Here is a 27,721-nt window from a genome sequence, read left to right as displayed (position 1 = left end):
CTTTCAACTCTTACTTCCTTCTCTAGCGTTTATGTGTGCTGTTTCTGTTTTCCTTCCATTCGTTTCCATTTCAGAGAGAGCCCACGGCTTCCTACCATGGAAGGTAAAGATTCAGCTCTGGTACACAGGATTCCATACATCTGAGTCCCTGCAAGTTAGACAGACCAGGGGACCACTTGACCTCCTGGGCACCAGGCAGGTGTGAACGCTGTTAAGGCATTTCATTAAAATTGATTCTTAGTGTTAATACTCAAGGCTATGTTTGTGCCAGCTAGTTTTTTTTTTTTAAATGTCAACTTAGCACATGCCAGAGTCATTTGAGAGAGGACCTCAATTGAGAAAATGCCCCCATTACATCAGGCTGGAGGGCCAGAGAGATGGGTCAGAGGTTAAGAGCACTGTCTCCTCTTCCAGAGGTCCTGAGTTCAATTCCCAGCAATCACACAGGTTGCTCACAACCATCTATCTTGGGATCTGACGAAAGCAGGTGTATATGCAGATAGAGCCACTGTATATTTAAAATAAATAAATCTTTTTTGAAAAAAAGATCAGGCTGTAGGTTGTTAAATCTGTAGGGCAGAGCCAGGCATGGGCAACGGCACACACTTGTTATCCCAGCCAAGGCAGAGGCAGAGGCAGAGACAGAGGTAGAGGCAGAGGCAGAGGCAGAGGCAGGCCCATCTCTATGAGTTTGAGGTCAGCCTGGTCTACAAAGCAAGTCCAGGCCAACCAACATTACACAGAGAAACCCTCCCTTGAAAAACAAAAGAACAAACAAACAAAAGAAAATAAAGTGTAGGGTATTTCCTTAATGATTGATGGGAGAGGGCCCAGCCCACCATGGGTGGAGCCGTCCTTGGGCCGGTGGTCCTGGGTTCTATATGAGAGCAGTCTGGACAAGCCAGTAAAGGACACTCCTCCATGGCCTCTGCATCAGCCCCAGCCTCTAGGTTCCTGCCCTGAGATTCCTCAGTGATGAACAGTGATGTGGAAATATAAACGCTTTCCTCCCTTATGGGCTTTGGTCATGGTGTTTCACCACCACAGCAATAATAACCCTAATTAAGACAATATTGTAAGTGGGTTTTTTCCCCCCTGATGTTCATTTCTTTCTTTCTTTTTATTTATTTATTTAATTATTTATTTTTTGGAGACAGGATTTCTCTGTGTAGCCTTGGCTGTCCTGGACTCACTTTGTAGACCAGGCTGGCCTTGAACTCCCAGCGATCCTCCTGCCACTGCCTCCTGAGTGCTGGGATTAAAGGCGTGCGCCACCACGCCCGGCTCCTGATGCTCATTTTTATAAGTGAGCAAAGACACTGGGGTGGACAATGAAGCTCCCTAAGTTGGACTTTCCCTTGCTGCCTTGAGCGAAAGCACTATCAGTCTGACCCAACCAAACTACCCTACGCCAGCGCCAGCACCAGCACTCCACAGACACCCAGGGCAAACTATGTGAAGGGCACAGCTGACTGCCTCAACTCCTGAAGGTGTAGCCTCAGCCAAGGATGGTAGGAACAGTTTGAACTAGACAGGGTCTCTAGCTCAGGCTGGCCTGAAACTTCCTACGCAAAGGAAGATAACGATTTGATCTGCCTTGCCTCCAACTCCCAGGGGCTGGCGTTACAGGACTGAGCCACTATACCTGGTGCTGAGCACTGAATTTAGGGCCTCCTGCGTGACAGGCAAGCATTAACGTGAGCCCCTGTATCATCAGACTGCTTTCTTAAGTCTTGTGGAGCCTTACGTGACTCTGCGGTTATTCTCACTCTGGCCAGAAGGGGCACCATTTCCCCGGTAGTCTAGCTGAGGCGGCTGCTAAGGGGAAAAGGATATATGATTGGTCCAAACAAATGACTCTGATTGGCTCAATTACCGGCAGGCTCTCCAGATAGTTTCTTGTGCTACCATTCCTGGAGTTAACAATAGGGCCCAATAAAAGGTTTTTCCCAGGTGATCTTTCCGCCCTTGCTTTCAGCAGTGTGGGTGGAGCTGGTAGCACGTAAAGAATTAAGAAACCCGGGCGTGGTGGCGCACGCCTTTAATGCCAGCACTCAGGAGGCAGAGGCAGGTGGATCGCTGTGAGTTTGAGGCCAGCCTGGTCTACAAAGTGAGTCCAGGACAGTCAAGGATACACAGAGAGACCCTGTCTCGCAAAACAAAACAAAACAAAACAAAACAAAACAAAACACCAAAAATAAATAAAATAAAAAAATAAAATAAAATAAAAAAGAAAGAAAGAAAGAAAGGTGATTATAGCAGATACAGCAGGAGAAGAGAGGTGACAGGGGACAGCAGAACAGCAGTGGTAGTGACATTTGAGCAAGTGGCAAGCTAAGCTGTGAAGGCAACAAAGCAGCCGACTATCACCCAAAAAGCCAGCGGCAGCCCTGGTGATGGTCCCAGCGGCCCTATGAGAAGGCCTGCTACATATTCTGGGCTCCCCCTTATCGGGTGACACAACTACCCAGCCGTGGCTAAGTTGAGGAAGGAGTCAGGCAGGCAAGTTGGGGGTGGTGAGGAGTCAGAGCAATTGAGGCCTGTGAATGGGGAAAAAAAAGCCCTGAGCAAGCACTACGGAGGCTCAAGCACCAGGACCAAGAATTCAAGGCCAGCCTGGCTGACGTCTTGAGGGTCTGTCTCCCAACACAGGCCTGCCCCCGTGGTCCTGTGCCCCACACACATATGTGTGTACACACACACACACACACATGGGAAGCACACATGCACGTGAGGCAGAGACAGAATGAATAACTCAAGGTCACTCTGCTGCTCTGTGGTCTAGGTTGGAGGCCAACCCTGTGCAGACAGAGTCTGGGACTGCCCATGAGATAAAGCCGGTGCGACAGTAACGTGCTTCTGCCTCTCTTTTCTTGACTGTGTGACCATGGGCAAGTTACTGGGCTCTGTTTGTGACGGTTCTCACCAAATCATGGCAACAAGACCAACCTTGTGGTCCTGGGTTCCAGACAGCAGGGCAAGCACTCTGGTTAAGAAGCCCTGCATGGTACTTTGAGCTGTCCTGGATCATTTTGGGTTAGGATCTGGCCTCCTCCCTCCTAGCCAGGAGACCCAGTGGAGATGCTTGGGTCTTCATTTCCTCACCCGGGAGAAGAATTTCCAGCTATGCCAGCTTCACCAAGAACAGCCATACTAGGTCTGGCCACTAGAGAGCGCCCACCCCAGTTCAGCAAGCCTTGGAGGTCCTGTAGAGGGCAGGGCACTGCACACACAGAGCTGTGCATAACTGCTGCAGCTGTCAACAGGCCTCTCCACCTGTGCAACCATTGCATGCAAACAAAGCTTTGTGCATCGCATGGGTATTCATGGGGTATTCGGCCAGCGCATGGGGAGGAGACTGGAACAGCATGTGGAAGGGCTGCCTCGAAGGGAGAAAGGGGCCTCTCACTTCTGACCGCCTCAGAGACGCTTGGGGTTTTTGAACTGCTATGTCCTCTCTTGGAAATGCTTACTCTTTCCCTTGTCTCTTCAAGTCTCTGCTTCTATGTCACCTTTAAGGAGGCTTTTCTTAATTGTCCTCATTAAAATCCCACTGCCACTTGAGACACACTGTCTTCTCCTTTTTTTTTTTCTTCTGACAGCGTTTGTCAACCTGAGACAGCTTAGGCCCGAAGTCCCTTCCTTCTTGAGAGCAGAGAGCTGTATCAGTGTTTAATGTTGATCCCACAACGCTAGGCACACAGTACATGCTCAGTGAATGAGCTGCCTCCCTCTGCTGGGATTGGATCACCTCCTTTCTGCAAGTCTCTATCACTCCAGGCCCTGCCTACTTTACCTCCCGCCCACATGCTAACACGGGCTAAGAACCTTCCCACATCTAGCCTCTGTTTCCCTTAGTTTGCAGAGGGGACTGCTCTCCTGGGAGTCAGGGCAGGAGGCAGCCTGTTAGAAGCTGAGTCCAATGCTCTGGCCTCTTTCTTTCTTTTCTTTTTCTTCTTCTTCTTCTTCTTCTTCTTCTTCTTCTTCTTCTTCTTCTTCTTGCTTTTCAAGACAGGGTGTCTCTGTGTAGCCTTGGCTGTCCTGGACTCAATTTGTAGACCAGGCTGGCCTTGAACTCACAGCGATCTGCCTGCCTCTGCCTCCTGAGTGCTGGGATTAAAGGCGTGCGCCACCACGCCCTGGCACTCCGGCCAGTTTCTGAGTGCTCATGTACTCCCCCAGCCAAACTGTATCATTTAGAGACAGGAGGGTAACAGATGCTGTTGCCAGAGGTGGCTGGAGATAAAAAGCCTGGTGGCCCTTCCACCACGCCCCTCACTCAGGCAGCTGACTGGCTTGCAGGTGCAGCCTAGCCTGGCTTCCTGAGCGGATGTCCACTCCTGGGCTAGCTTCTCTGTTTCTTGCAAGGATCGTCTCTTACCTCTTTTCCTGGCTACTATTTCATGAAGGTCGCCTTCCCTGACCCCACCCAGGTGAGGCAGGGCCTCTTCTTAGGACTCTTACTTCTATTTATAGCACCCCACATGGAGTTTGTGATCCCTGGGCTGTTCGTCAAGTTCTCTGACTAACCCACTAAACTCCTCCTGTGTGAGGACCTCGTCTGAGTCACCCTGGTGCCTTGGAGGCTGGCACGGGACTAGAGTCACTTTATCCAAGTCTGCGGCATGCTTTTCCTACTTCCTTTGTTCATTCTTCGAATAGTTCTTAGGCACCCTACTATGTGTGTGCCTTGGGATACAGCAGGGGATGAGACATACAGGATTCCTAATGGGGAGGGGCGGGTGGCACGGAAGGAGGGCAGGGATAGAAACTAAGTACGCAAGAAGGCATTGGTGGCCTGTGCGTTGGCCCGAGAACTAAGACTCACTCGAGCTCCGATTGGCTCCTTGACCTGTGTTTCTGGCCCTCACTAGACCTGGCTTTCTATCCGATCCCGGAGACTCCTGATTAGTGTGAGGACAGAGGCTCAGCGACCGACTGCCGCCGAGATGGAACCCCAGTCAAAGCTGGCCAAAGGTATTTCAGTGTTTGGAATGGCAGCTTATTATCTGAGACTACCCCTAACCCCCAGAGTAGAGCCGCTACAATGTTACAACCAGAACAGTTACTTTGTCACTAGGCATCACCAGGTTTGCTACTGAAAATCTCCGCGCTGCCTAGGTGCCGGCGTGCCAGGTGCTCGTAGCTGCTGCAGTCACACGGACTTAAACGCTTGCTCGCTCAGTAAGGCGCAGTATAAACTCTTTCCCACAGTCGGTCAACACTCACCTGGCACGCGCCCGCCGCGGGATCGCGCTTTTCCTGCTGCCCTAGGGGGAAAGCCCGTGGTCGCCTCTCCCTACAGGGGAGCACATGGAAGCTCACCCTCACTATGGCGCAGCCATTTATGAGTCCAAGCTCACTCAGGGAGCATCTTTTAATCCCACCTGGTGCTTTTTAATAGCACCACATCGGCCCGGCCTATCCACCCTAGAGATGCTGAGATTTTCCAGATTACGACCCGCTCACGGTGGTGGGCACGGCTGGGTCACCGAGGACCTCGCCAGCACAATCCCGCGAGTGGGTAGGGCTGTCATCTTGATAGGCAAGAGGGCGGAGTCGGGCTGGACTAGAGGAAAGCAGGGCTGGATTCCGGCTCCTGGAGGGTGAGGCTCGTGCGTGACAGCCTGGTCAGGGTCTGATAGGCAGGGGCTTTTTCGGGCGGGCCAATCAGTGCGATGGGCGGGGCCTGCGTGGCGCCGTCGGCAGGCGTCCGGCGCTGCCCGGTGTGGCTGTGGCGCCGCCCGCCTCGGACGCTTGCTACCGTCGCCTCTCCGCCTTCTGTCGCCCGTCGCCTGCCGCTCTCCGTCCGCCGCCAGCAGCCATGAGCGCGCCCGGCCCCGGTGTAGTCTGCTGTCCTCTAGATTAGTGCTCTCCACCGGGTCCGTCCGCAGCATGGAGTCGCCGGCCGCGAGCCCGCCGGCCAGCTTGCCCCAGACCAAAGGTAGGCGCTCCGGTTCCACCGCGCGGCCCGAGCCAATTTCAGTTCGAGCCCTCCCGTGACCCTGGACTCCCTTCCAGGCCCGGCACAGGCATCGACATTCCAGTCCAGGCCCAGGACTGGGTCCAGCCCAAGCCCGGGACCTCACGGGACCTCATTGGAATTCTGATCTCAGGCCGTGGGACTTCACCCAGGCAGGACCTTGTGCTTTTTACCCTACTTCCCAAACTGGAGCCTCACCGTGAGCTCCTCGTTTAGGCTTCCGGGCTGCATCCTAGACTCAGCTGAGATTACAGTGATCCTTCCTACAGGGCTACACCAGCCTCCCTCAGGCTAGTCTCCTGGATTGTGTCCGGGCTGGAATTTACTCTCCTCTGGGCCCCAGGGCTGTGTTCCCACTGCCGGAAACCTGCCTACTCTTGAATTCAGAACACCTCCTGTCTTCCAAGTCCTTCCACCCTTGTGAGCGAGCCCTCCTTTGCTCGATGTCTTGCTGGCCTGCACACTGGCCGCCTGCACTTCTCTCTAGGGTTGTATCTGTACAACTTCCTGGCGTCTGCACCTCGCAGCTCAGCCCATACTACCTGCTGCTGCTGGTTGATTCAGTTGCAATCTTCTCACTGCACCGGAGGAGCTAACCTCTTCCTGCACCTAGTGTTTCATGGTCTGCTGCTCAGATCTGCTGTTTGGTACCTGGGCTAGCTGCTGAGCCAGGGGGCTGACTGTACAAGTCTCGGACTTGTCTTCTCCAAGTAACTGTCTTTCCTGGAAATTTCTGTGAGGTGGCAGTGGTGCTGCGTGGGCGCAGCAGCAGAAGCAGCATTTGTCATGGGAAGTGAGGGGGACAAGATTTGGAGAGATCTTTCCTCCCCCTCCCTGCCCCCCTCCCCCGGCCCCCTAGGAATAAAGAAGGATGTTTTTGACATGTCAGAGACTCAGTAGGCTGGGTTACCGAAAAGAACCAAAAGAACCGATAGCTATGAATGGGTTGCCCCTCTGCCTTCTGAACCTGCCACTGCCTCACCCGGCCAGTCCCTTGCCACGTTTAGGCTTTATTAATGAAATGGATATCACGGGTGTGATGTGAGACTGAATGTAGAATAGTTTGCAGCAAGCATGGTGGGGTGGTCAAGCACCTAGCATAGAACCCAGTACGTAGTAGGTACACAGGGGGAAATAGGTGTTGCACATCCTTAATTGTTTCCAGCTTTTTCTATTGGAAAGGCTCAGTCCTGTGGGGGTCGGGGCGCTGCTTTGGATTGCAGCTGCAGGGCACCAAGGAGAGGACTAGTGGGCACATAGAGGGCGCTTGGGCAGTGGTGGCCTTCTCTTCTTCTGACCTAGAAAGCTTCAACCTCGGGAGTTCTGGTCCTGGGCAGGCTGTCCTGGGCAGGCAGGGGGGGCCTTTTCAGTCCCCTGCAGCTGGCTTCCGTGGCTGTGCAGGAGCCCAGTAGGCGGGGTAATTGCATCTTACATAAGTAGGAGGCCAGATCCCTGACCATTGCCCAACTTCTGTGAGTAACTAGGGAGGCACTTGTTGGGGGAGGTGCCTGGGGAGGGACTTGCAGTGCAGACCTCGTGGACCTTGAGAACCAGGAAATTAGATGCTGCTCCACTCAGGAAGGGTTTGGAAGCAGTGTTTGTTTTGGAGGCATTTCAGCTCTTCCAGGCAAGAGATGCCTCATCAAAATAAAAGTTACAGTTGCAGATTACAGATTATGGGTGGCATTGCAAAGCTCCATATAGGGATACACTGTTGACCCTCATGGGCTTGGGGACTTGAGGCCTGGCGCTGGATGCTCTGGGCCTCTCTTCTGAGAGGGCCAGTATGAATTTGCAGATTGCAGGTTAGGTAACATGATATTGCATGGGTTGGGTGGAGCTCAGAGTCTCTCCGAGGCTCAGGATTCCTGTAGCCTTTTAGGGGTCTGGAGATTGCTGTGGTGGGGAGTGACAATATCCATTCACCAATGGATTTTTTTTTTCTGCATGCTATACATTGCCTTGTTTATTCCCCATAGCCCCATTTGCGCATAAGCAGAGGCTCAGAAACACTAACCATTTACAGAGGCTCTACAGCTATGATGGCGGAGTGTGGCTACAGCAGGACTATACAAATCCCAGTGCTCCCTGCATCTTATTCCTATGTGAGGTGCTTAGGGGAGCAGTAGGACACTGGCACCCTACCATCACCCCCATGTTCACTGGACCTGGAGGCCTGCAGAGGACCACCTATTGTGTGTGCAGTCTTTCCAGGGGATGCTTCCTCCAGTGTGATCCTGCAATAGATTCAAAGAAGTAAAGGCCCTGGCAAGTCCACACCAGTATGGACCCTGGCAGGAACTCTTTACCACCTTTGCAGAAAACTTAAAACAAATCAAAACAAAAAAATTACGTGCTGGGCTTGGTGGCGCACACCTTTAATCTCAGCACTCTGGAGGCAGAGGCAGGTAGATCGCTGTGAGTTTGAGGCCAGCCTGGTCTACAAAGCGAATCTAGGACAGCCAAGGCTACACAGAGAAACCCTGTCTCGAAAAAAAAAAAACACATTTATGTATGTATATATAGGTGCATGCATGCGACAGTACAGCACATGTATGGAGGTCTCTCTGAAAGTTCAGAATACAGTTTGTGGGAGTCAGCCATGTGGATCAGCCTTCTACCATGTGGGTTTTGGGCCTGGAACTTAGGTCATCAGGCTTGATAGTAGGTGCTGTTCCCTGCTAAGCTATCCTGTCAGCCGGGAACTTTGGACAGAGTAGGGAGTGGTAGCATCTGACCTTTATCTATGAACTTCCCAGTAGACAGTTGGCAGCCTGTCCTTTGTGCCCAAACCTGGGACGTTCTTCCCACATGTGTGAGGCCTGTAGTTTCCACAGTTTTGTTGACTTCTCCCATCTCCTAGCTCATCAGTGGCTCACTGGCTGTGGTCAGAGGCTATGGGCAGCTGGTATAGTAGCACATGTGGTCCGGGTGGTTTGTGTGTGCATATCATTATCTGTCCTTGGGGAACACTGTATATGTATTGTCAGGGATGGCCTTTGACACTCTGTTGGGGGTGTTGTCACTGGAGCTGATTGGTGGCTGGGGCCTCTGGCAGCCTAGAGAGGCTACAGGAACACGGAATGTCTTGTCCTGGCCCTGTCTGCTACAGTTATAGCTTTCCTCCTGTCCTGGCAGTTGGAAAGAGTAGAGGGTGGCACCTTGGGGACTTCCCCCAGTCCTGGTGTGACGCACAGGAAACTCTCTATCAGCCAGCCTGTGGCTCAGGGCCTGAAGGCAGTAAAGTTCCCAGTCAGCCTGTGTGGGGAGAGGCAGCCAGGCTTCCGGTGGGTGAGTCAGCAGGCACTGGATGCTGATTCACCACAGGCATGCCAGTCACTGCCTATAGCTTAAAGGGGGCAATGCCTGACAGGCAGCGTTAGGGGGTTACATACCTCACCCTGCAGGCTGCCCCTGGCTCTGAGCTGGACACCACAGGTGGTCTGTTCTGGACCTTGTGTTGAGCTGAGATTCTGGGCAGGTCCTCCTGAACTGCCCAAGAACTTCCTCTGTTAGGTAAACGACTCTTCCTTCCTCTTGTTCACCACAGTAAGAGTAGGTGGCAGCTGCTGTTGGCTGCCCTTGCCCAGGGAACAAAGCCTGGGCAAAGTCAGGAGCAGCGGCCTTACAGGGTCAGCCAGGTTGAATTACCTGGAGTCAGAGCTCCGCTCTGCCAGTTTTGCAATGTAACATTGAGCAAGTTGCATCTGGCGCGTTCTGGATACTTTGTATAGGTTTCGGTCCATGAGTAGCAGCCGCATCTTTCAGAGAAGAGGCTGGAGGTTTTGTTTGTTTCTTTTTCTCCCAGCAGAGCGAGCATGGGAGCCCTGCCTCCATGGATGCAGACTTCTATCTGGTGGCCAGGTGCCAGGCTCTGGTCATTGCAGCTATGTTAAAATGGGCCTAGGATGCGATCCTGACTCCATTACTTCCTCACCTGGGCAAATGGCATGGCCTCTTTGACTCTCAGTCCTCTTCCGTGCAGAGGGAGGAAGCGCTTCCCCCCTGCAGGGTGGTAGTAAGATGGGAGATAGTGTTTCCCAAACAAATGGCATCTGTTATTATTTGATTGTTGGGATTGTGGCTGCTTTTCATTGGGAGGTGAGTAAATACCTCTGATGATGCACTCATAGGATCTGTGACACAGGGCTTCTCAGAGAGCCCGAGTTTGCCAGGCTCTAGGCCAGGAGTTCTCAACCTTCCTAATGCTGTGGCCCTTTGATCCAGTTGCTCATGTTGTGGTGACCTCTAACCATGACATTGTTTTTGTTGCCACTTCACACCTGTAATTTTGCTCCTGTTCTGAATGGTAATGTAAATATCTGTGTTTTCCAATGGTTTTAGGCGACCCCTGTGAAAGAGTCATTCGATCCTCAAAAGGGTTACAACCCACAGGTTGAAAATCCCTGCTCAGGCTGGAGAGATGGCTCAGTGGTTAAGAGCGCCACCTCCTCTTCCAGAGGTCCTGAGTTCAGTTCCCAGCAACCACATGGTGGCTCACAACCATCTATAATGTAATCTGATACCTCTTCTGCAGATAAAGCACTCATATGCAATAAATAAAATAAATAAATCTTAAAACAAAAAAAATCCCTGCTCTAGGCTCTTTCTCCTCTGCTTCCTAAGCTGCACTGTAGGCTGCCATTACTGCCCGGGCCTCCTGAGGAAATCAAGAAGGGAGGCAGAACTGAGGTGGTTGGGCCTTTCTGCAGATCTGTCTCTGGCACTCAGCTTTGTTGTCCAGTGGTGTTGAAAGCCTAAGTGAGGGAAGCTTAGGGGGTACGGGACTGGCCTCTGGGTGGAATCTTCTGGCCTAGTTTCTTAGGTGGTAGAATTTCATCCTTGTCAGACCTGGTGCTGGCCTGGGGAGTAAGTGGGCAGCAGGACTCATTCTGAATTCTCTCAAGCCTCCTCTTGGTTGTTTCTCCACGTTGCCCAGATGTGTCAGGCCTGTGTGCCCAGCAGCCCCTGTAGATTCTTCATCCGCATTTCATGTGAAGAGCAGAGGCAATGGCAGCCCGTAGACATCAAGCCTAGCAAAGCTGGCCTTGGGATGGTCAGCAGCTTCCTAGCCTGTGTCCTTCTTCCTGCCTGCTGGGTTATGGTAGTGCCTTGGCTGAGCTGGAGTTAGTTCCAGGGCTGCCCTGGATTCTCAGGGAAGCTGTGTCCAGCAGCACCCACAGCTAGTCGCCGACCCTCAACATCTGGGCTCTCCTTCCATGTATGGGTCCAAGGTGAAGCCTGCTCTGTGACCCCCACCTTTTCCCTCTCCTCCCTCTTTCTCACTTCTCCTTTGCTCCCCATCTCCCTACCACTGCTCTTTGTTTTTTCTTTCCTCCTCCTCCTCTTCCTCTTCCTCCTCTTCCTCCTCCTCTTCTTCCTTCTTCTTTTTGAGATTTAATTACAAATATGCCCCACCATTCCTGGTTTTATGTAGTGGTGAGGGTTAAACTCAGGGTCTCTGGGCATTCAATTCGGGGCCTCATGCATGCTAGGTCAACACTCTACCAGTTAAGCTATGTCCCCAGCCCCTTTAGTTGTTTTTAAAGTTGAGCTTACTAGCATTCAATTGGTAGAGGCAAGGGATCAGAAGTCCGATGTTGCAGCTAGGCATGAGGGTGCATGCCTTTAATCTCAGCACTTAGGGGTCAGAGGCCATAGTGGGACCTTGTCTCAAAAGGACAGATTCACTATCACCCTCAGCTGTGTGTTCTTACATGAGACCGCCTCAAAATACATAGATAAATAAAATTGAGCCTTGCTGTGCCCAAGGTGTGTTTAGCCCTCTGCCCTACAGAGGCCCAGGCTGCTCCACACCATGGACTACAGGGTGGGCAGCCATGGGATGGGGACAGGAAGAAGCTGGTGTCAGCTGGTGTGGACCGCCATAGATCCTCTTCACTCTTGGCTTTGGCTTCATTTGTACTGCAGCCTCAGTGGAAGGAAAGTTTGGTGTGCTGGTTGATGGAAGTGCTAGTTTAGGACAGCACAGAGTCTGTGTGCGTAAGTGTTTTTCTGGATATCCCCGCTTGTGTGGTACCCCACTTTGTGTCTTGTTATTGGTCCCCTGGATCACTGCAAACGCCATCAAGTAGAGAAGCTTGTTTTGAGTTAACAAGTGTGTGGCAACAGGTCAGGCTCCTTGGGGACAAGGCTGCAAAGTGCCCTGGGTATTAGCATCAGGGTTTGGGCATAATCAAAAAGTATGTAATGGTGCGGGGAACCCAAGGGTCAGTACTTTGGCCTGGCACGTGATAACAGTCCTGAGTTGCCATGGGAATGGGAAAGGGTGGGCTCATAGAGGAATACTTTTTAGCTGAAGGCAAATGGGCATTTTGACAGCCCCCAGGATGAAAGGTCTCACTTAGGTCTGGACAGAGGAGGACTGTTGCTCAGGTTGACCTATGAGGCCAGTACTAGGCCCTGGAATAGATGGGGGCTCTGCCTTCAGCAGCCACAGCCTCTTCCCTTTTCCATCTGTGCTTGGCCCTCCTGCCATGGCCAGAGGTCCTGGTTCAGTCACTCTGTGGCTGTTCCATTACGTATCAAGTGCTCAGCTGATGATCAGACACTTGAACTAGCTGGCACATTTTTAGCCTCCAAAGGGAAGCGGCTCATCAAAAAGCCTGCCCTTCTTTTTGGAGCTCAGTTTGCCCTGTTCAGTTGTGGGTGGCCTTGTGTGTTCTCTGAAAGGCTGCTGCATGTAGAGGGCCCGCTGAGCGGGAAGGTGGGACATCTTGTTTCTGACACTTTTTTTTTTCCTGAGACCGAGTTTCTCTGTGTAGCCTTGGCTGTCCTGGACTCTCTTTGTAGATCAGGCTGGCCTCGAACTCACAGCGATCCACCTGCCTCTGCCTCCCAAGTGCTGGGATTAAAGGCGTACACCACCATGTCCAGCCCTTAATGGCAGTGTTAGCTTCTAATTTGCTTTCCCAGGCCCAGGAACCATATGACGCACTGGTGGTAGGGGTGGGGAAAGTAAACAAGGCATCGATGTCATTTTGATCATTGGGAACTATGGGATGGGACTTACTGTCTTGTGCCCGGCTCCCAGTGGCCTGCTCTCAGGCTTTCCCTGCTGATAGTTCGATGTAAGAGCAAGCCAGCGTGTTCAGGGTCACTTCCATACCCCACCAGATGCCCACAATGCCCTTTGTCAAGCCATCTCTCCCTCATGGAGCTCCTGAGAAGAGCGTGGTAGGTGGCCTCAGATAGCACCCCTCCCCGTTTCCCCGATCCTTTGTTGTTGGCCACTGCTGGGTCCTGAGCCTTTTCTCTACATCACACTGAGGCCCTGGTGCTCAGAGAGGCTTAATCATTCGCCCAAGAGTGCACAGCAAAGAAGTGGCAGAGTGACAGTCGAACCCAGCCACTTGGCTCCGGAGTGGCCTGTCTGGAAAAGTAACTGAGAAGTGACAGTAGAAGCCAGAGGACTCGGGGACAGCAAGGGCACTAAGTTGCAGCCATCAGGTGCAGGGTCAGGCCCAGCCTGGATGGGGTGGAAGGGCAGAGAGAATGGTATAATGCAAAGGAAATAAAGTGGAAAGCAAGGTGGCTCACCCAGGGGTGCGCGAGCGGGACAGTGGCACAAGTGGGAGACGGGGCCAGAATTTTATCCTCATCTGTGGGTACTTTGTGGGACCTCAGGTTAGTGGTGGAATCTCTCTCAGCCTCAGTTTCCCCCCACTCTTTGCCCGAGGAGCTGCTATGAAGTTGGAGTGAGCTATTTAGATGTCTGGTCCTGGGCTGGCCTGCACAAAGGACTCTGAGATCCTGGCAGACTTGTGGTTTGCTCACGGTGGCCAAGAGCCTCTGTTTGTTGTGGCGACAGTCACCACCTTGGGCCACACCTGGGTAGCCCCGGGCTGCCTGACCATCTGGGCCCAGCTCTGACATTGGCATTGGATAGTGCCAGCAGCGGTTGGTGGCTCGAGGCCTGTTTCTGGGCTGTCTCCATGGTGGCCTTACCCATTTCTTCTGACAGCTGGCACAGCCGGCCCAGTAACTCAGGTCATTCCTCACATGGACTGGTGGCCCTGGGCGCTGCCCAACCTGGGACAATCGATAAGAGAAGCTCACTACCATACCCAGCTGCAGGTGTGGGCATGATCTTGACAGAGGGGGCAATTGGGGTTTGGCAGAGGGCACATCTTATAACACCTCCTGGTACACTGCAAGAGACATAGCGGAGACGGGGCAGAAAGTAGAGGTGATAAGGTGGGGTAGCATTATGAACCCCACTTAGACAGGTTTGCCAGGGCTGGGGCTGGTGGTGGGTGGAGTGTCAGACTGCGGCTCTAGATGTTCCAAGCAGAGTTATGCATTTTATTAGAGAACACTTTACAGTTTTGTTACAAAGAGTTTCCCATCAGGAATGAATACTAGATAGAATAGGCCAAAGTGCTTTCTTTGCTGGCTTGCACATATGCCAGTCTGGGGACATACAGAGTTCTTACAACTGTCTAACTCTACCCCTAGCACATGTAGCCAGAGGTGATACCTGGCAAAGACCTGGACCCACAGGTGCATGAGACCCAGGGCCCGTCTCCCAGAGAGACCCCCTGCCCTACACACACCAAAGGGGTCTGCCGTGAGCTCGGCTGCCTACCTCGGTCTTCTGGTCGGTACTTTTGAAAGTCACTCTGGCCTGGCCCGAATACACAGGCCTTATTGCCTGGGTCACATCCCAAGCCCTGTGTTGTGTGTGGCTACGGCTGGATCTGCCAGAACCTGGTTTAGACATGCTTCAAGGCCTGGGTCTTCTGGGAAGACGGTGGGCAGCTTACCTGGCTAGGTGGCCAGAGCGAGCTGGGGGTGGCAGACGGCAGGAAGTGGTGGGAGCCTCTGTGAAGGGTGGGCGTTTGAGCAGTGCTTTTCTGTTCTGTGTGACTCTGAGGAGACTTGTTACACCTAGCTCTCTGACTTTGCTTTTCCTGGAGTTTTCTCCTGTTGTGGGGGTCGGTGCTCCTGCTGCCTGGAGAAGCTGAGACTGAGCCAATGCACACAGCCAATGGTGGGCTCTGAGCCACATGGCCCTGGTAGTGGGTGGTGGAGACCCTGGGCAGTCCATACAGGCTGCCCACCAGGCCAAGTATTCCCCTCCCCTCCCCATTGCCTCAGTGATTGTCTGTAGTCTGGTGTGACCAATGTGGAAACTGAGGCACAGGGAGCAGAAGTACAGTGAGTGGGGACCTGGATGGAGCTTCGTCTCAGGCACTCTCCCACCAAGGCTGACCCTAGTAGAAGAAGGACACCGTGTGGCAAGGGTTGCTGTTATGAAGTCCCACGGCCACAGGGCAGGCAGCTTCCCAGCAGCAAGGTCAGTAGTTCCCATAGGCCGTGCAGGAAGGCTCTCTCTCTGATTTCTCTCAGGTCTCTCTCTGGCTTAGAGGTGGCATCTCCTGTGCCTGATTTATCTTCCTTTTCCTCTGTGGATACCAGTTGTGCTGGGCGAGCACTCACCTGGCAGGCATAGAGCTCCGGGATCCATCCCCACGTGCATATGTGTATGCACATGCACACACGCAAACACACTCAACAGTCCTGCCACACTGGGTTAGGGCCAACACTAATGATTTCATTTTGATTTAATTAACTCTGTGGGAAAACAACAACAACAACAACAAACTATTCTCCAAATAAAGTCATGTTCTTGGGTACAGGGGAGGGGGAGTTTGGGAGGTTAGGCCAGGACTTTAACATACAAGTTTTGAAAGACATAGCTCAGCCCATAACAGACGTAGGACATGAGCTTTGTGTGGTTGGGAACACTGGTACTGGGCAGACTACATTCCATTCCTGGTGGTAAGAGGCCTGGAGACTCATGCATAGCTGAGCATTAGTGTGTGTGTGTGTGTGTGTGTGTGTGTGTGTGTGTACGCTATAGGCACAGCTGTCTGGTGCCTCCCAGCTGCTGGGCAGCTCTCCAGAGGGTGGGGCTTGGCTCTGCCATTGTCAGGGGAAAAGGCCTGAGCCAGGCCCCCAGCCTGAGTGGGACCATGCTCTGCACACTTCAAAGCCCTGAGGCTTCTCTTGGCACTGGCCACACTGACTCTTGGGTGTCTATGTTGGGGGGGGGGGGGAGTGTCAGGAGTGGGGAGGTACAGATAGCGAGGACCAGGGGCCTGAGTCACCTCTGTCACCAGCTTTGTCCAGCCCAGGGCTAAGAGTTGACCAGCTCCCTGTCTTCTCTCCACTTCAGGAAAATCCAAAAGGAAAAAGGATTTACGGATAATCTGTGTGTCCAAGCCACCTGTGCCCAACCCCACGTGAGTCTGTCTTAAGTTTCTCACTTTGTTCAGACTTAGAGAGGCTTCCTGAAGGAGGCCAGGCGTAGGAGTAAGAAGTGGAGATGTGGGGGTCAGAGGTGGGTGACCTGGGGGACTCCAGTAGAGACTTAGGAACCTTGGCTGTTTGCTCTGTGCCTTCCCAATCCTTGTCTTGGGGGCTCTGGCAGGGCTACCTGGCAGCACCTTACGCGTATGCCTAGTGGACTAGTCAATGAGCAGAGGCGGCTGTGGAAGCCTCCCCCTGGCCGCTGTGCACTTCCTCCTCATGCCCCCTGTTGTTCCTTCTCCCAGAGAAGCTTATGGATCTGATCTCTCCACAGACCTCCCCGGAACCTGGACTCCCGCGCCTTCATCACTATTGGAGACAGAGTAGGTGGTGACTGGACCCGGGGAGGCCTCCTCCTTCATCCTATAGGGCCATTGAGAGGTGGCTGTGGTTGGCAGACAGAGCTGGCCTCTGGGGGGAGAACTCGTTTCTTATCTTGCTGCTTGTGGCCCCCGACCACCTGCTTCTCTGGAAGAAGTACACCCCACCTGCCTTATAGGGCTGTGGAGAGCCCAGAGCTAACCACACTGCCTACCTCAGAGTGCGGGCTATGAATGCCACTTAGCTATCATCTGGAAACAACATGTGGGACTTGCAGGCTCCTCAGACTCTATTGTACATACCTCTGAGTGTCTTGGAGACCACCTGCCCTTGAGAGGCCTGACTTGGGGATGTACACCAGGGCAGACTCTCCTCGGGCCTCTTCTTGGCAGATCCTACCTCCCCTGTCACTGCCCTGTCACTGCCTGGTGTCCTGTCAGTCTGGTTGCACAACCCCGTGCACCTCGTTCAGGGGAGGGAACGCCCATAGATGTTCAATGGATGATTGACTAATGTCTCCCTCTGCTGAGCTTTGTGTGAAAGAGGGAAGGGCTTCTCCCAAAGTCTTCAAGTTTTTAGTTTTGCACCCATTTTATAGAGCTCAGTGGCAGGCTCAGATTGGCTAAGTGCTTTCCACAGAGCCACACAGCATGGCGTATAGCAGCTTGGAGCTCAAACCGAACTAGCTTGTCCTCTGCTCTTCTTTCTGGGGGGAGGGACCAGAGCCAGCCTCTGGCTTGATGGATACTAATCGCCTCTCCTTTTTGCCTTTTAAGAACTTCGAGGTGGAAGCTGATGACTTGGTGACCATCTCAGAGCTGGGCCGTGGAGCCTACGGGGTGGTGGAGAAGGTGCGGCATGCTCAGAGTGGCACCATCATGGCTGTGAAGGTGAGTAGGGCTTCACCCTCCCTGGAGCAGCACTAGAGGAGGCATGGGCTGAGCTGTAGGTTGATTGCCCGCCTTGTGGCCCTGTCCCTCATGGTCACCATCAGCATCGAAGCAGACCTTCTCAGACCAGGCCAGGCCAGGCCAGGGGTTCTCCAAGGTTCCTGGCCCTCGTGGACTGGGTAAGGGGAGGCAGCCAAGACACGGCCCTGATAATGCTGTTCTCCTGCAGCGTATCCGGGCCACTGTGAACTCCCAGGAGCAGAAACGGCTGCTTATGGACCTAGACATCAACATGCGCACGGTCGACTGCTTCTACACTGTCACCTTCTATGGTGCCCTGTTCAGAGAGGTAGGCTCTGTCTCCTTCCACCTCTTGCCAACCATTACTGCCTTTCCACCACTGTTGTGTGCAGTTGCTGGGGCCTTGCATGTCAGGGGAGCTACCTGCCACCCAAAACAGCTCAGCTGGGATCTTGAGGGGCAGGCTTGGGAGCCAGGCTTTCCTGTTTCTGGCCAACTCTCTGTGCCTCAGATTCCTTGTCTGAAGATGAAGCAGGGGGCTGAGCAGCTAGCTCTCTTCAGGTTGTGGTCAGGGGCCCAGTACTCAGTGGCAGCTGAAATTTGTGGTTGTGGTCATTCGCTTTGTGCTAGCCCCTGAGTGGGCATGCAGGGTGACCCCCTCCCCCCAAGGGGGAAACTCTGTGGAGAGGTAAGGATGTAGGTTAGATTCGAGATGGGGAGGACTGGCTGTATGTTACGGTAGAGGGATGCAGAGTGAAGCAAGGTGGAAGGTTTAGGACTAAGAGCACAGAGCTAGCTGTCTCCTGAGCCAGCGGGAGGCGTATAGTGTGGGAACAGCATGAGGTGAGCCCCAGAGTCAGGGAGGAGCAGGGTCTTCCCACAGTGGCCTGCCATCTTGGAGCTCTTGAGTGGTCCGTGATGTTTCTCTGTTCTGGCTTTCCTTTGGACCCTTCTAAAGTCCTAGTGAGCAAGTGTCAGCCAGCTCTGAGCCCAGGAAGTCCTGGGCTGAGCCGCCTCCCCCAGAGGCCATCCCAAGGCTATGCAGGTTTACTGGGGAGAAGAGAAGTCATTTGCCAGTGAAGAAAATTGGTTCTTGTCCCCTTTGTGTCCTGACTTGAAAGTCTCAGGACACACTAGGCTTCTGTTTCCTTGGGAACACTGTGGCGCTAGGGCATGGATGGAGGGCACGAGGGTGGCGTTAAGGTGGACTGCATGGTAAGGTGCCGGAACGGCAGGCAGTGGTGGTGAGGGGCTCGGGAGTGTGTGTGTGTGTGTGTGTGTGTGTGTGTGTGTGTGTTGGTGTGGGAAGTTCACTGTGTCCCTTCCTAGGTGGAGGTTGGACCTGATGCTCACGGCTAGGCTGTAAAGATCGGGGCTGGGGAGGCCACTGGGAGCCTGTGGGCTGTCCAGGGCTGGGCAGCATTGATGGACCAGCCAAGCCCTGGGTGTTGTCGTCCTAGGGGGATGTGTGGATCTGCATGGAGCTCATGGACACGTCCCTGGACAAGTTCTACCGGAAGGTGCTGGAGAAGAACTTGACAATTCCGGAGGACATCCTGGGCGAGATTGCTGTGTCTGTGAGTGGCCTGGCGCTCTCTCTTCCCCAGTATGCTCAGAACCTGCCATGTGACCGTGTGACCCTCCTCGCCTCCAAAGGCTCAGTCCTTCTGAAGCCTGAAAGCACAGTTCCTTACTGAAGGACTGGGGCTCCCCAGGCTGGGTCACTCCCCACTTCCAAGCCCATGAGTGCCACTCTCAGGGTGCCCCTCACTTTGAAGGAAGGCGCTTTGTACTTTCCACTGCCCTATACTCATGACAGCTACTGGAGGTCCAGGCTGCATTAGGGAAATGCTTGTTTCCTGAGTCTACTGCTTCTAGAGGAGGGGATTGAGCATTGCTACAGTGCAGGGGTGGGGAGGGGGAGGGGCAGTGGACTCAAGGATGCCCTTCAATGCTGTTTGCCTCTGGAAGCATCAGCCTTCGCTCTCGCCTAGTCTTCATAGGTGGTCCTACTGGGGGAGCGAGAGGAACCTGGGGACCTGGTAGGTCTTGGTGATGGCCCTTGGGAAGCGCTGCTTGGGATTTGTGGAGTAGGAGGACGGCAGGAAGCTGACTAGTCTGTCCCTAGGACAGCCAGGATGATGGGCAGATCTGCGGGTGGGGGTGGGGGTAGGCCAGGAGGGGATGGGGTTTTACTGCTCTGTCATCATTGTTGTAACCTGGAATAACAGCAGATCCTGCCTCTCCCTCCCCCATTCAGATCGTGCGGGCCTTGGAGCACCTGCACAGCAAGCTGTCTGTGATCCACAGAGGTCAGTGTCCTCCGCCAGCCCCTGAGGCTCAGGGAGGGACAGACTGAGATACACCTGCTGGGGCGTGGGTCACTTTCTGCAACTGTGCCTTTGGGTCTGCTGTGCTCCCAATAGGAGGAATTAACCGTAACCGGATCCCCGCTTTTTTCTGGGTTCCATTGCACGCTTCTTATGCTATGAAACATGTCACTAGGTTGTGGCATGGCGCTAGGAATCTGATACAGGCTCCCGTACCCCACATGTAACCGTCCTGAGATTTTCTGGGATTCTTTTGCTTTTGTGGCCACTAGTCTGGGTTTCCACCCCACCCCCCCTCCACCCAGGGCTGTACTTAGTAAGTTTCACGCACCTAGAAAATGAAGGAGACTAAGCAGACCTTGACGTTCCCATCCCATTCTGTCCTCAGCTCGTCAATGTTGGCCCTTTGGCATGGATCCTTCCTGTCATTTTCTGTGCATCTTTGTTTTTTAAACATCCACCTGGACCTTTGTTTGGAGGTTCCTACTTCCTGTGAGGCAGAGGATGGGGCTCCTCATTTGCATGCACAGATTCATCCCATCTGCACCCCCTCCCCCATTGTTCACTACCTTCTGTTTACTAGATGTGTGTCCACAGCACGTGACGTGCATGGTAGTGTCTCCAGAGCTCCGGTGTTTCTCTTTGGTAGTGACAGGCTGAAGCACATGGTGACTTGTCGTCCAGCTGTGTGATGGGGCCTGGTGCTGTACATCTCACATCTCATCTCTTTTCCTTGTCCAGTCCTTGGGGGCCCTGGGTAGCCTGCTGCTGGCCTGCAGGGCACTGGAAGAGGCAGCATTCCACTTAGCATAGGCTGAGAAAGGCATTTTCTACTTGTAGACGTGAAGCCGTCCAACGTCCTCATCAACAAGGAGGGGCACGTGAAGATGTGCGACTTTGGCATCAGTGGCTACCTGGTGGACTCTTTGGCAAAGACAATGGATGCTGGCTGCAAGCCTTACATGGCTGTGAGTGGGGGGTGCCCCAGCTGCCTATGTGGAGGACAGGACAAGATTTTTGCCTCTGTGCAGTGGGGATGGAGTTTTCCAAATGTACCTCCAGTCTTAGGGACCCTGCCACCCTGGCCTGCACTCCATGCTCCCTGTTTGGATGAAGTTGTAGTTTTCGGAATCTGCGATCTCTGTTGTTAGGAAGGCAGGGTCCCTTAGCACTGGGGCCCTGGTGGGAAAGCAGAGATCGGCTCTGGCTCTTGCTGGCAGGGAAACCTAATGGCACTCAGTTTTAGAGTGGGGAAAGGGGTAGTTGAGGGAGCCTCGGGGCTGGCTTGGGTGTTCAAGCCCTCTAGTCTGTCTTGCAGCCCGAGAGGATCAACCCTGAGCTGAATCAGAAGGGCTACAATGTCAAGTCTGACGTCTGGAGCCTCGGTATCACCATGGTACTGTCTGCTGGGCTGGGGATGGGTCTGTGTAGTGTGCATGGGCTCCAGGTCATTTAATCCCAGAAGAGAAAGTTGGTTTCTCTCTCTGTGTGTGTGTGTGTGTGTGTATGTGTGTATTGGTGTGTGTGGGGTAACATCAAACATTCTTGTTTGAGTGAGCGGATATCTGGGAGTTAGAGAACCCTCTTCCTGAGGGCTGTTTAACCATCAGAATGTTCTCTGTAGTCTGTGGTGTTAGACTTTTTCCTAGAGCCATTGGTGTAGACCAGGAAGTCCCAGCCAATGCTAAGTTTAGTTCTTGCCATGTAAGTAATTTCCAAACCAAGAAGGTGAACTCTTGGCTGGACGAGGCGGCACCTGCCTGGGATGTGATTCCTATGGTAGCACCCTCTTTTTCTGTTTTTTTTTTTTTTTTCCCCTGAGAAAGGGTTTTTCTGTGTAGCCTTGGCTGTCCTGGATTTGCGTTGTAGACCAGGCTGGCCTCAAACTCACAGCGATCCACCTGCCTCTGCCTCCCGAGTGCTACAATTACAGGCATGCACCACCACGCCAGGCTGGTAGCAGCCTTTTGTAAAGTGATTCTTTGGATGGCAGAGGCAGCAGGATCAGGAGTTCAAGGTAATCCTCAGCTTCATAGTGAATTTGAGGGTATCCTGAGACTCTGTCTCAATCCCCAATACCCTTTCCAACTCTCAAAAAAGAAAAAACAATCCTGGGTTTCCTTCTGGTGGCTAGAGCCTGTCACTGAGACCTTGCGCTGTACCAGTCAGGTCTCCATGCAGGAGTCTGCCACGCCCTGTTAGCTACACTAGTTCAAACAACAGCTGGATAGGTGGGCCTTAATACTGAAGTCTGTTTTGGGGAGGTTTTTGGAGGAGTAGCTGAGGTCAGCAGGGACTTAGGACTTGACCTCTGCCTTGTGGGAAGGTGTCTGTGGCTGCCACACCTCACGTCTGGCACACCATCTGGAACCCTAGTTGTTAGATAAAATCTTCTAATTTTAGACTGAAAAAAACAAAACAAAACAAAACAAAACAAAACAATGGTGGTCAAATGCATCCCAGGCCAGGGCTAGCCTTAGTCTGAGCTACGTCTGCCAGCTACGTCTGTCAGAGGAGCGTAGTACTGGCACCCCAGTACTTCGGCTGTTGCTAGGTGTGAGAGCACTCAGTGACAGCACCACGGGCCTGGCCAGGTTCCCTCCTCTTTGTGATTCTGGGTACAAAGTTTGGGTCACCCCGTGTCTGGAGCCTGCTGATTCCGCTGTTCCTACTGCAGATCGAGATGGCCATTCTGAGATTCCCTTACGAGTCTTGGGGGACACCGTTCCAGCAGCTGAAGCAGGTGGTGGAGGAACCGTCCCCACAGCTCCCAGCTGACAAGTTCTCCCCTGAGTTTGTGGACTTCACTAGCCAGTGGTGAGTAGGTGGGCTGGGTCCTTTCCTACAGCAAGTAAACCCTTGAGCCACCTGGTACCAGAAGGCAGGGGGTAGGGCACGCCAGCAGAACAAAACCCGAGGCCCAGTGGCAGGTTTTACTTTGTTTTCCCAGAAAAAGATGGGTTGGGTAGATCCAAAATGGGGAGGGGCAGTGTGAGTGTGCTAGCATTTATTACAAAAGACTAAAATGCATAATGAAGTTTGCTTTTATTGGTATCGAGATGTTTTTACCAAATGACAGAATGTTCATGGACTCTTTATAAAAATCATTGTTTTGAGCCAGGCAGTGGTGGCACAGGCCTTTAATCCCAGCACTCAGGAGGCAGAGGTGGGCGATCACTGTGAGTTCCTCATCTATAGAGTGAGTTCCAGGACAGCTGGAGCTACAAAAAGAAACCCCGTTTGGGGGGAGGGGAAATGGAGCTGGGCTGTGGTGGCGCACGCCTTTAATCCCAGCACTTGGGAGGCAGAGGCAGGCGGATAGCCGTGAGTTCAAGGTCAGCCTGGTCTGCAAAGCGAGTCCTGGATAGCCAGGGCTACACAGAGAAACCCTGTCTTGAAAAAAAAATGTGTAAAGTTACAAAAGAATAAGAGAAGCAGTTATAGCTGAGCACAGTGGTGCACGCCTGTAATCCCAGGACTCAGGGAGGCAGAGGCAGGCAGATCTCTCTGAGTTCAAGGCCAGCCTGGCTTACAAGTGATTCCAGGATAGCCAAGGCTACACAGAGAAACCTTGTCCCCCCAAAATAAAACAAAATCCCCCAAAACAAAACACTAACACTTGCCTCACCTCCACCCCCCAAAAAAGAAAAGCAGTTATACAAACACAGACCATAATTAACTAGCTGCCTGGAAAGTAACAGTAGATTCTTATAAATAAGTCTTGGGTTACAAAAGAGATTTAGAAAATACATTTTAAGGAAGAAACTAATGAGAACAAGTCAGCTTTTGTGTGTTTTGGCCCAGAGAAGCTCAGAGAACAAGTTTAAAGCTGAAAGCAGATGAACCCAATAGCATGACTCATTGGTTAGTTTGACCCTTTTTGATTGGACTTCACGCTCCAGAACCATTGGCCAAAGTCTTCCTTTCTGATAAAGGATAATCTAGCATGTGGCCATTAGGCAGAGCACTTTAGGGTTGGTGCCACGGACATAGCCTGGATCACTAGGGAGACAACTGGACTCCAAGAGGCAGGGAAAGTTGCTGCAAGACTGTAGTTCGTACCCGTGGACCCCCCCCAAGCCCCTTTGCGAGACCCCCAGACAGTCTCGCTCCTTCTCTGAGCCTCAGGAGTATGCTGCTTAATGGGGGCAAGCTCAGCCTGGCTAGATTCGCTTCCTCCGTGTGAGCCTGGCTCCACTGCCCTCTTTCCTAGCCTAAGGAAGAACCCTGCGGAGCGCATGAGCTACCTGGAGCTGATGGTAAGTGTGCATGGGAAATGCCTGCCCTGCCCTCTGTGCTGTGCAGTGGCTGGGGTGGGGATTGGGAGGGGGTCGGGGTGGGAGTGGGGGGTAGAGCTGTCTGGAAGAGGGTTGCGTCCCAGGGTGGAGGGGTAGCTTTTCTGCCTGGCCCCGGCACACACTTGTGCAGTTTCACCTTTATTCACACGTGCATCCCAGGCTTTGCGGTAAGGTGCACAGTGCTGTGACTGGGGCACAGGCGTCAGTGTGACATCAGGGGAAGACTCTTCAAGGAGATGCCATTTATGTTGAGCCTGGAAGGATGGATGTGAACTCTTTGCTTGTGAAGGAAGGGGAGAGGGTCTGGTAGGGCCTGACCCCCTTGTGTGATGGGAGCACTGTTGCAGGAAGGCGAGGCAGAGTCACAAGCTCTGGTGGTTTTAGAGGGCTTCTAGGTGCAGCAGCCCCAGAAGGACCAGCAGGCGTCAGCCAAACAGGAGACGTGTGCTGGCTGGACCAGGCTTGGGAGGAGGGAACCTCCCTTTATACCTTCTTCTGCATCCCTTCACCCCCAGAAATTGTGCTTCTGTTTCCTACCAGGAACACCCTTTTTTCACCTTGCACAAAACCAAGAAGACAGACATTGCTGCCTTTGTGAAGGAGATCCTGGGAGAGGATTCCTAGGGGTCTGGCCCGGGACCCCGCTGGTCTTCCGTCATCCTTCTTGCTGGGGCAGCCCTTCCCTACAGCTATAAGCTACTGCCATTCTGGTCCTGGGTGTTCCAGGAGGAATTGAGGGGGCCGTTCCTGTGTGGCTTTGCAACTAGCTGTCCCAAATGCCAAAGAATCCAACCTCACCGGGTCCCAGCCAGGCCCATATGGGCCCCACCGTGCCTCTGCTGCTGCTGCTCCCAGGGGCTCAGGCCTCCACCCAACGGATGGATTTGGAGGGGCTTGTGTACCCCGGCAGATGCTGTTGCCTCTTGAAGAGCAGGCAGCCAGTGCCTCTATGGACAGGCCGCAGCCTTGGTACTGTCCTGGATGCCACCCAGGTTGTATATATATTTTAAATCACAACTGAATGGACTTCGTACACTGTGGCCTGCATCAGGGACATCTCTATCCTGACTTAGGTGCTGAGGACATACTATGGGGATCAGCCATATGAATCCCCTAAGACTTTCCTGGGAGATGAGTTGAGCTGCCCAGGGCCTTCACTCAGCACTGGCCAATGGTCTCTAAGGGTCACACTGACCTAGCCCCAGGCCACCACCTCTAGTGGCATCTGCCTTTCTTTTTAAACTATTGTCCTTGTTGCCTTTTGCTTTGTGGGTGTCGCTGGTTTTTCTTGCATGGTTTGGAGCTGATCACTCAACCCTGGGTACCAGCAGGCTCCCAGCTGCTCCTCTGCTCGGGCTGGAGTCCACAGGATGGCTCAAGCTCCCTGCTCAAGGCCACCTGGGGGACTGTACCTACTCTGTAGGTGTGACCAGCTCATGGGAGCTAATAGGTTTACTTTGGTGGTGTTTTTAAAAAAAAAAAGAAAGAAAATATATTTTTGTGAAGAAAGGCCTGCCTATCCCAGCCTTTCCCTGGGCAGGAACCTATTGCTGTTTTAATTAAAAAACAAACCAAAAAAAGAAAAAAGAAAAAGAAAAGAAAAGAAAACAAAACGTGTGTTTGAGACTAACTGTGACATGCCTGTTCTCTCGTGGGGAGTTGGGGGCTCTAGGAAGAATCCTTTCTTTGAGTCCATGCCAGGACATCATAGCTAGGGCCTGGAGGCTGCCAGTCTTCCAGGGCCTCACACTTGTCTGGCCACAATTCACAGGAAGGCACAGGTTCCTAGGGTGCTATGTTTTGGTCCATGGCCACCAGGGCTAGATCTCTGTAGGAGCAACCTGACTCACTGCCATCAAAGTCAGCTGAGAGCCGGGCGTGGTGGCTCACAGTTGAAATCCAGCACTCAGAGAGGCAGGCGGTCCCCTGTGAGTTCGAGGCCAGCCTGGTCTACAAAGCAAGTCCAGGACAGCCAAGGATACACAGCGAAACCCTGTCTCAAAAAACTGAAAACAAAGTCTCCTGTAGGCAGAGGGAGAGATGACTGGGTAGGAGGTAGCACTATTGTACTGTTATCTCAGCTTACAGATGAGAAAACGTGGCCGGAGAACTCCCAACGCTTACTCAAAGCCAACTGAGGCCCAGGACAGGCAGTGATGCCTGCAAGAAGGCTCTGAGGCTGCTGCTTGGTATACAGTCCTTGCTAGGGCAGTGTGACTCTGTGCTTTTGTAGATGTCACCTAAGAGACTCCCGCAGGCCCTATCCTCCTATAAGCAGGAATGTGTGTGGTTTTAGTTCAGGTGCTTGGTTAACTTTCTAAAGGACTTGTGTGTCCACACTCTACCCTTTGGGATCATCAGGACCTAGGGGCTTCCCCTAGCTTGGCAAGCATAGGTCCTCTGGAGGGTTACTACTGGCTAGGAAGGAGTTAACATGCTCATGCCCGGGCTGGAGAGATGGATCAGAGGTTAAGAGCACCGACTGTTCTTCCAGAGGTCCTGAGTTCAATTCCCAGCAACCACATGGTGGCTCACAGCCATCTATAATGTGATCTGATGCCCTCTTCTGGTGTACATGCAGACAGAGCACTGTATACATAATAATAAATAAATAAATATTAAAAAAAAAACATGCTCATGCCCAAGCCGGAAGGCTAGAGTGTGACTTCAGGCATAGATGGGCCATGGGAGGAGAGTCAGTCTACAAAGTTTTGAGAGCAAATCCTGTCTCGTTTTCCTGTGCCTACCTTACAGGAGGGCATGACTGCCCATCAGGACAGATGTGCCCTGTCACTGTGTCTCTGTGAGAGAAAACTGCTAATCCCTAAAGCGACGTGACCAATTTTTGTTTGAATAACGAAAGAGAATCTTACAGCATAGAGACGTGAGCTCCCATAGGTTAAAGAGGGAGTGCCTTTCGGCTCGCGCATGCGCAGGTTCTTCCTCAATACACTCCTTAGTCTAGGGCGCGGCCAGATCGTCTATTCCTGGCCGCCAGGAGGCGGCAGAGCCTTGGCCTTATCCAGCTCTGATAGCCGCTGTAAATTCTTTAGAGTGCCGCGCCTCTCTCCCCATGCAGGGCCCTCTGAGGGAGCCGGCTCTGCCCCTGGCAAGCCATTCCGCTTCCAGAGTGCAGCAAGCTTTACAGAGCGCCCGGCGGGGTGACAAAACAAGCTCTGCAAAGTAGATAACTTACAAAACGCATCCCAACTCCGCCCCGTGGGGCTCCAAAGGACTTAATAGTTTACTTCACACTTTTCTTGCTGAAATCTGGCTAGCACCTCACACCGTATTCCTTTCCATATACGGCAAATAGCAAATAGTGGTTTCAGTCCCCTTACCGCTTGAAGATGTTTCGGCCACCGTCCAGCGTGCAGATCACAGTGACATTTCAAAAGCATGGCCCGGTGGCTACAGTGAAGGTCCCACACCAGGCTCCTTGTTTTGTGGCAGGCTCCTTTTGTTCCTATTTCCACTCCTTGGGGGGGGGGGGTCAAGGTCAGGGGACTAGGAACCTATCAGGGCCCTACTGAGACGCATTGT

The 27,721-nt window shown here is 52.9% G+C and overlaps 1 protein-coding gene across 2 annotated transcripts; it reads left to right on the top strand.

Moving 5' to 3' along the window:
• The first annotated feature begins 4,868 nt into the window (after positions 1-4,868).
• MAP2K3 (mitogen-activated protein kinase kinase 3) lies at positions 4,869-25,791 on the top strand. Of its 2 annotated transcripts, none has more exons than XM_084761141.1 (12): positions 4,869-4,977; positions 16,185-16,251; positions 16,593-16,641; positions 17,416-17,529; positions 17,759-17,878; positions 19,011-19,127; positions 19,811-19,862; positions 20,721-20,848; positions 21,199-21,276; positions 22,558-22,697; positions 24,094-24,139; positions 24,719-25,791. In XM_084761141.1, the coding sequence occupies exons 1-12, from the start codon at positions 4,950-4,952 to the stop codon at positions 24,800-24,802; spliced, it is 1,023 nt and encodes a 340-aa protein (XP_084617267.1). In that variant the 5' UTR covers positions 4,869-4,949; the 3' UTR covers positions 24,803-25,791. The 2 variants fall into 2 exon arrangements, with proteins under 2 accessions (XP_084617267.1, XP_084617268.1); XM_084761142.1 differs by lacking the exon at positions 4,869-4,977 and adding an exon at positions 5,683-5,944.
• The last annotated feature ends 1,930 nt before the right edge of the window (positions 25,792-27,721 follow it).

This window comes from Acomys minous (assembly GCF_964271855.1).
Source record: "Acomys minous genome assembly, chromosome: 16".
NCBI lineage: Eukaryota > Metazoa > Chordata > Mammalia > Rodentia > Muridae > Acomys > Acomys minous.
Note: the sequence above shows the minus strand (reverse complement) of the source record. Positions and strands in the feature narration are given on the sequence as shown.

What these genes read in the sequence shown, in the direction of transcription:
- MAP2K3 (XM_084761142.1), top strand. Translation starts at nt 5,896, where the DNA reads ATGGAGTCGCCGGCCGCGAGCCCGCCGGCCAGCTTGCCCCAGACCAAA. An exon ending in CAGCTTGCCCCAGACCAAAG is followed by an intron (nt 5,945 to 16,184) that starts GTAGGCGCTCCG and finishes TCTCCACTTCAG; the next exon opens with GAAAATCCAAAAGGAAAAAG. An exon ending in GCTGTCTGTGATCCACAGAG is followed by an intron (nt 19,863 to 20,720) that starts GTCAGTGTCCTC and finishes TTCTACTTGTAG; the next exon opens with ACGTGAAGCCGTCCAACGTC.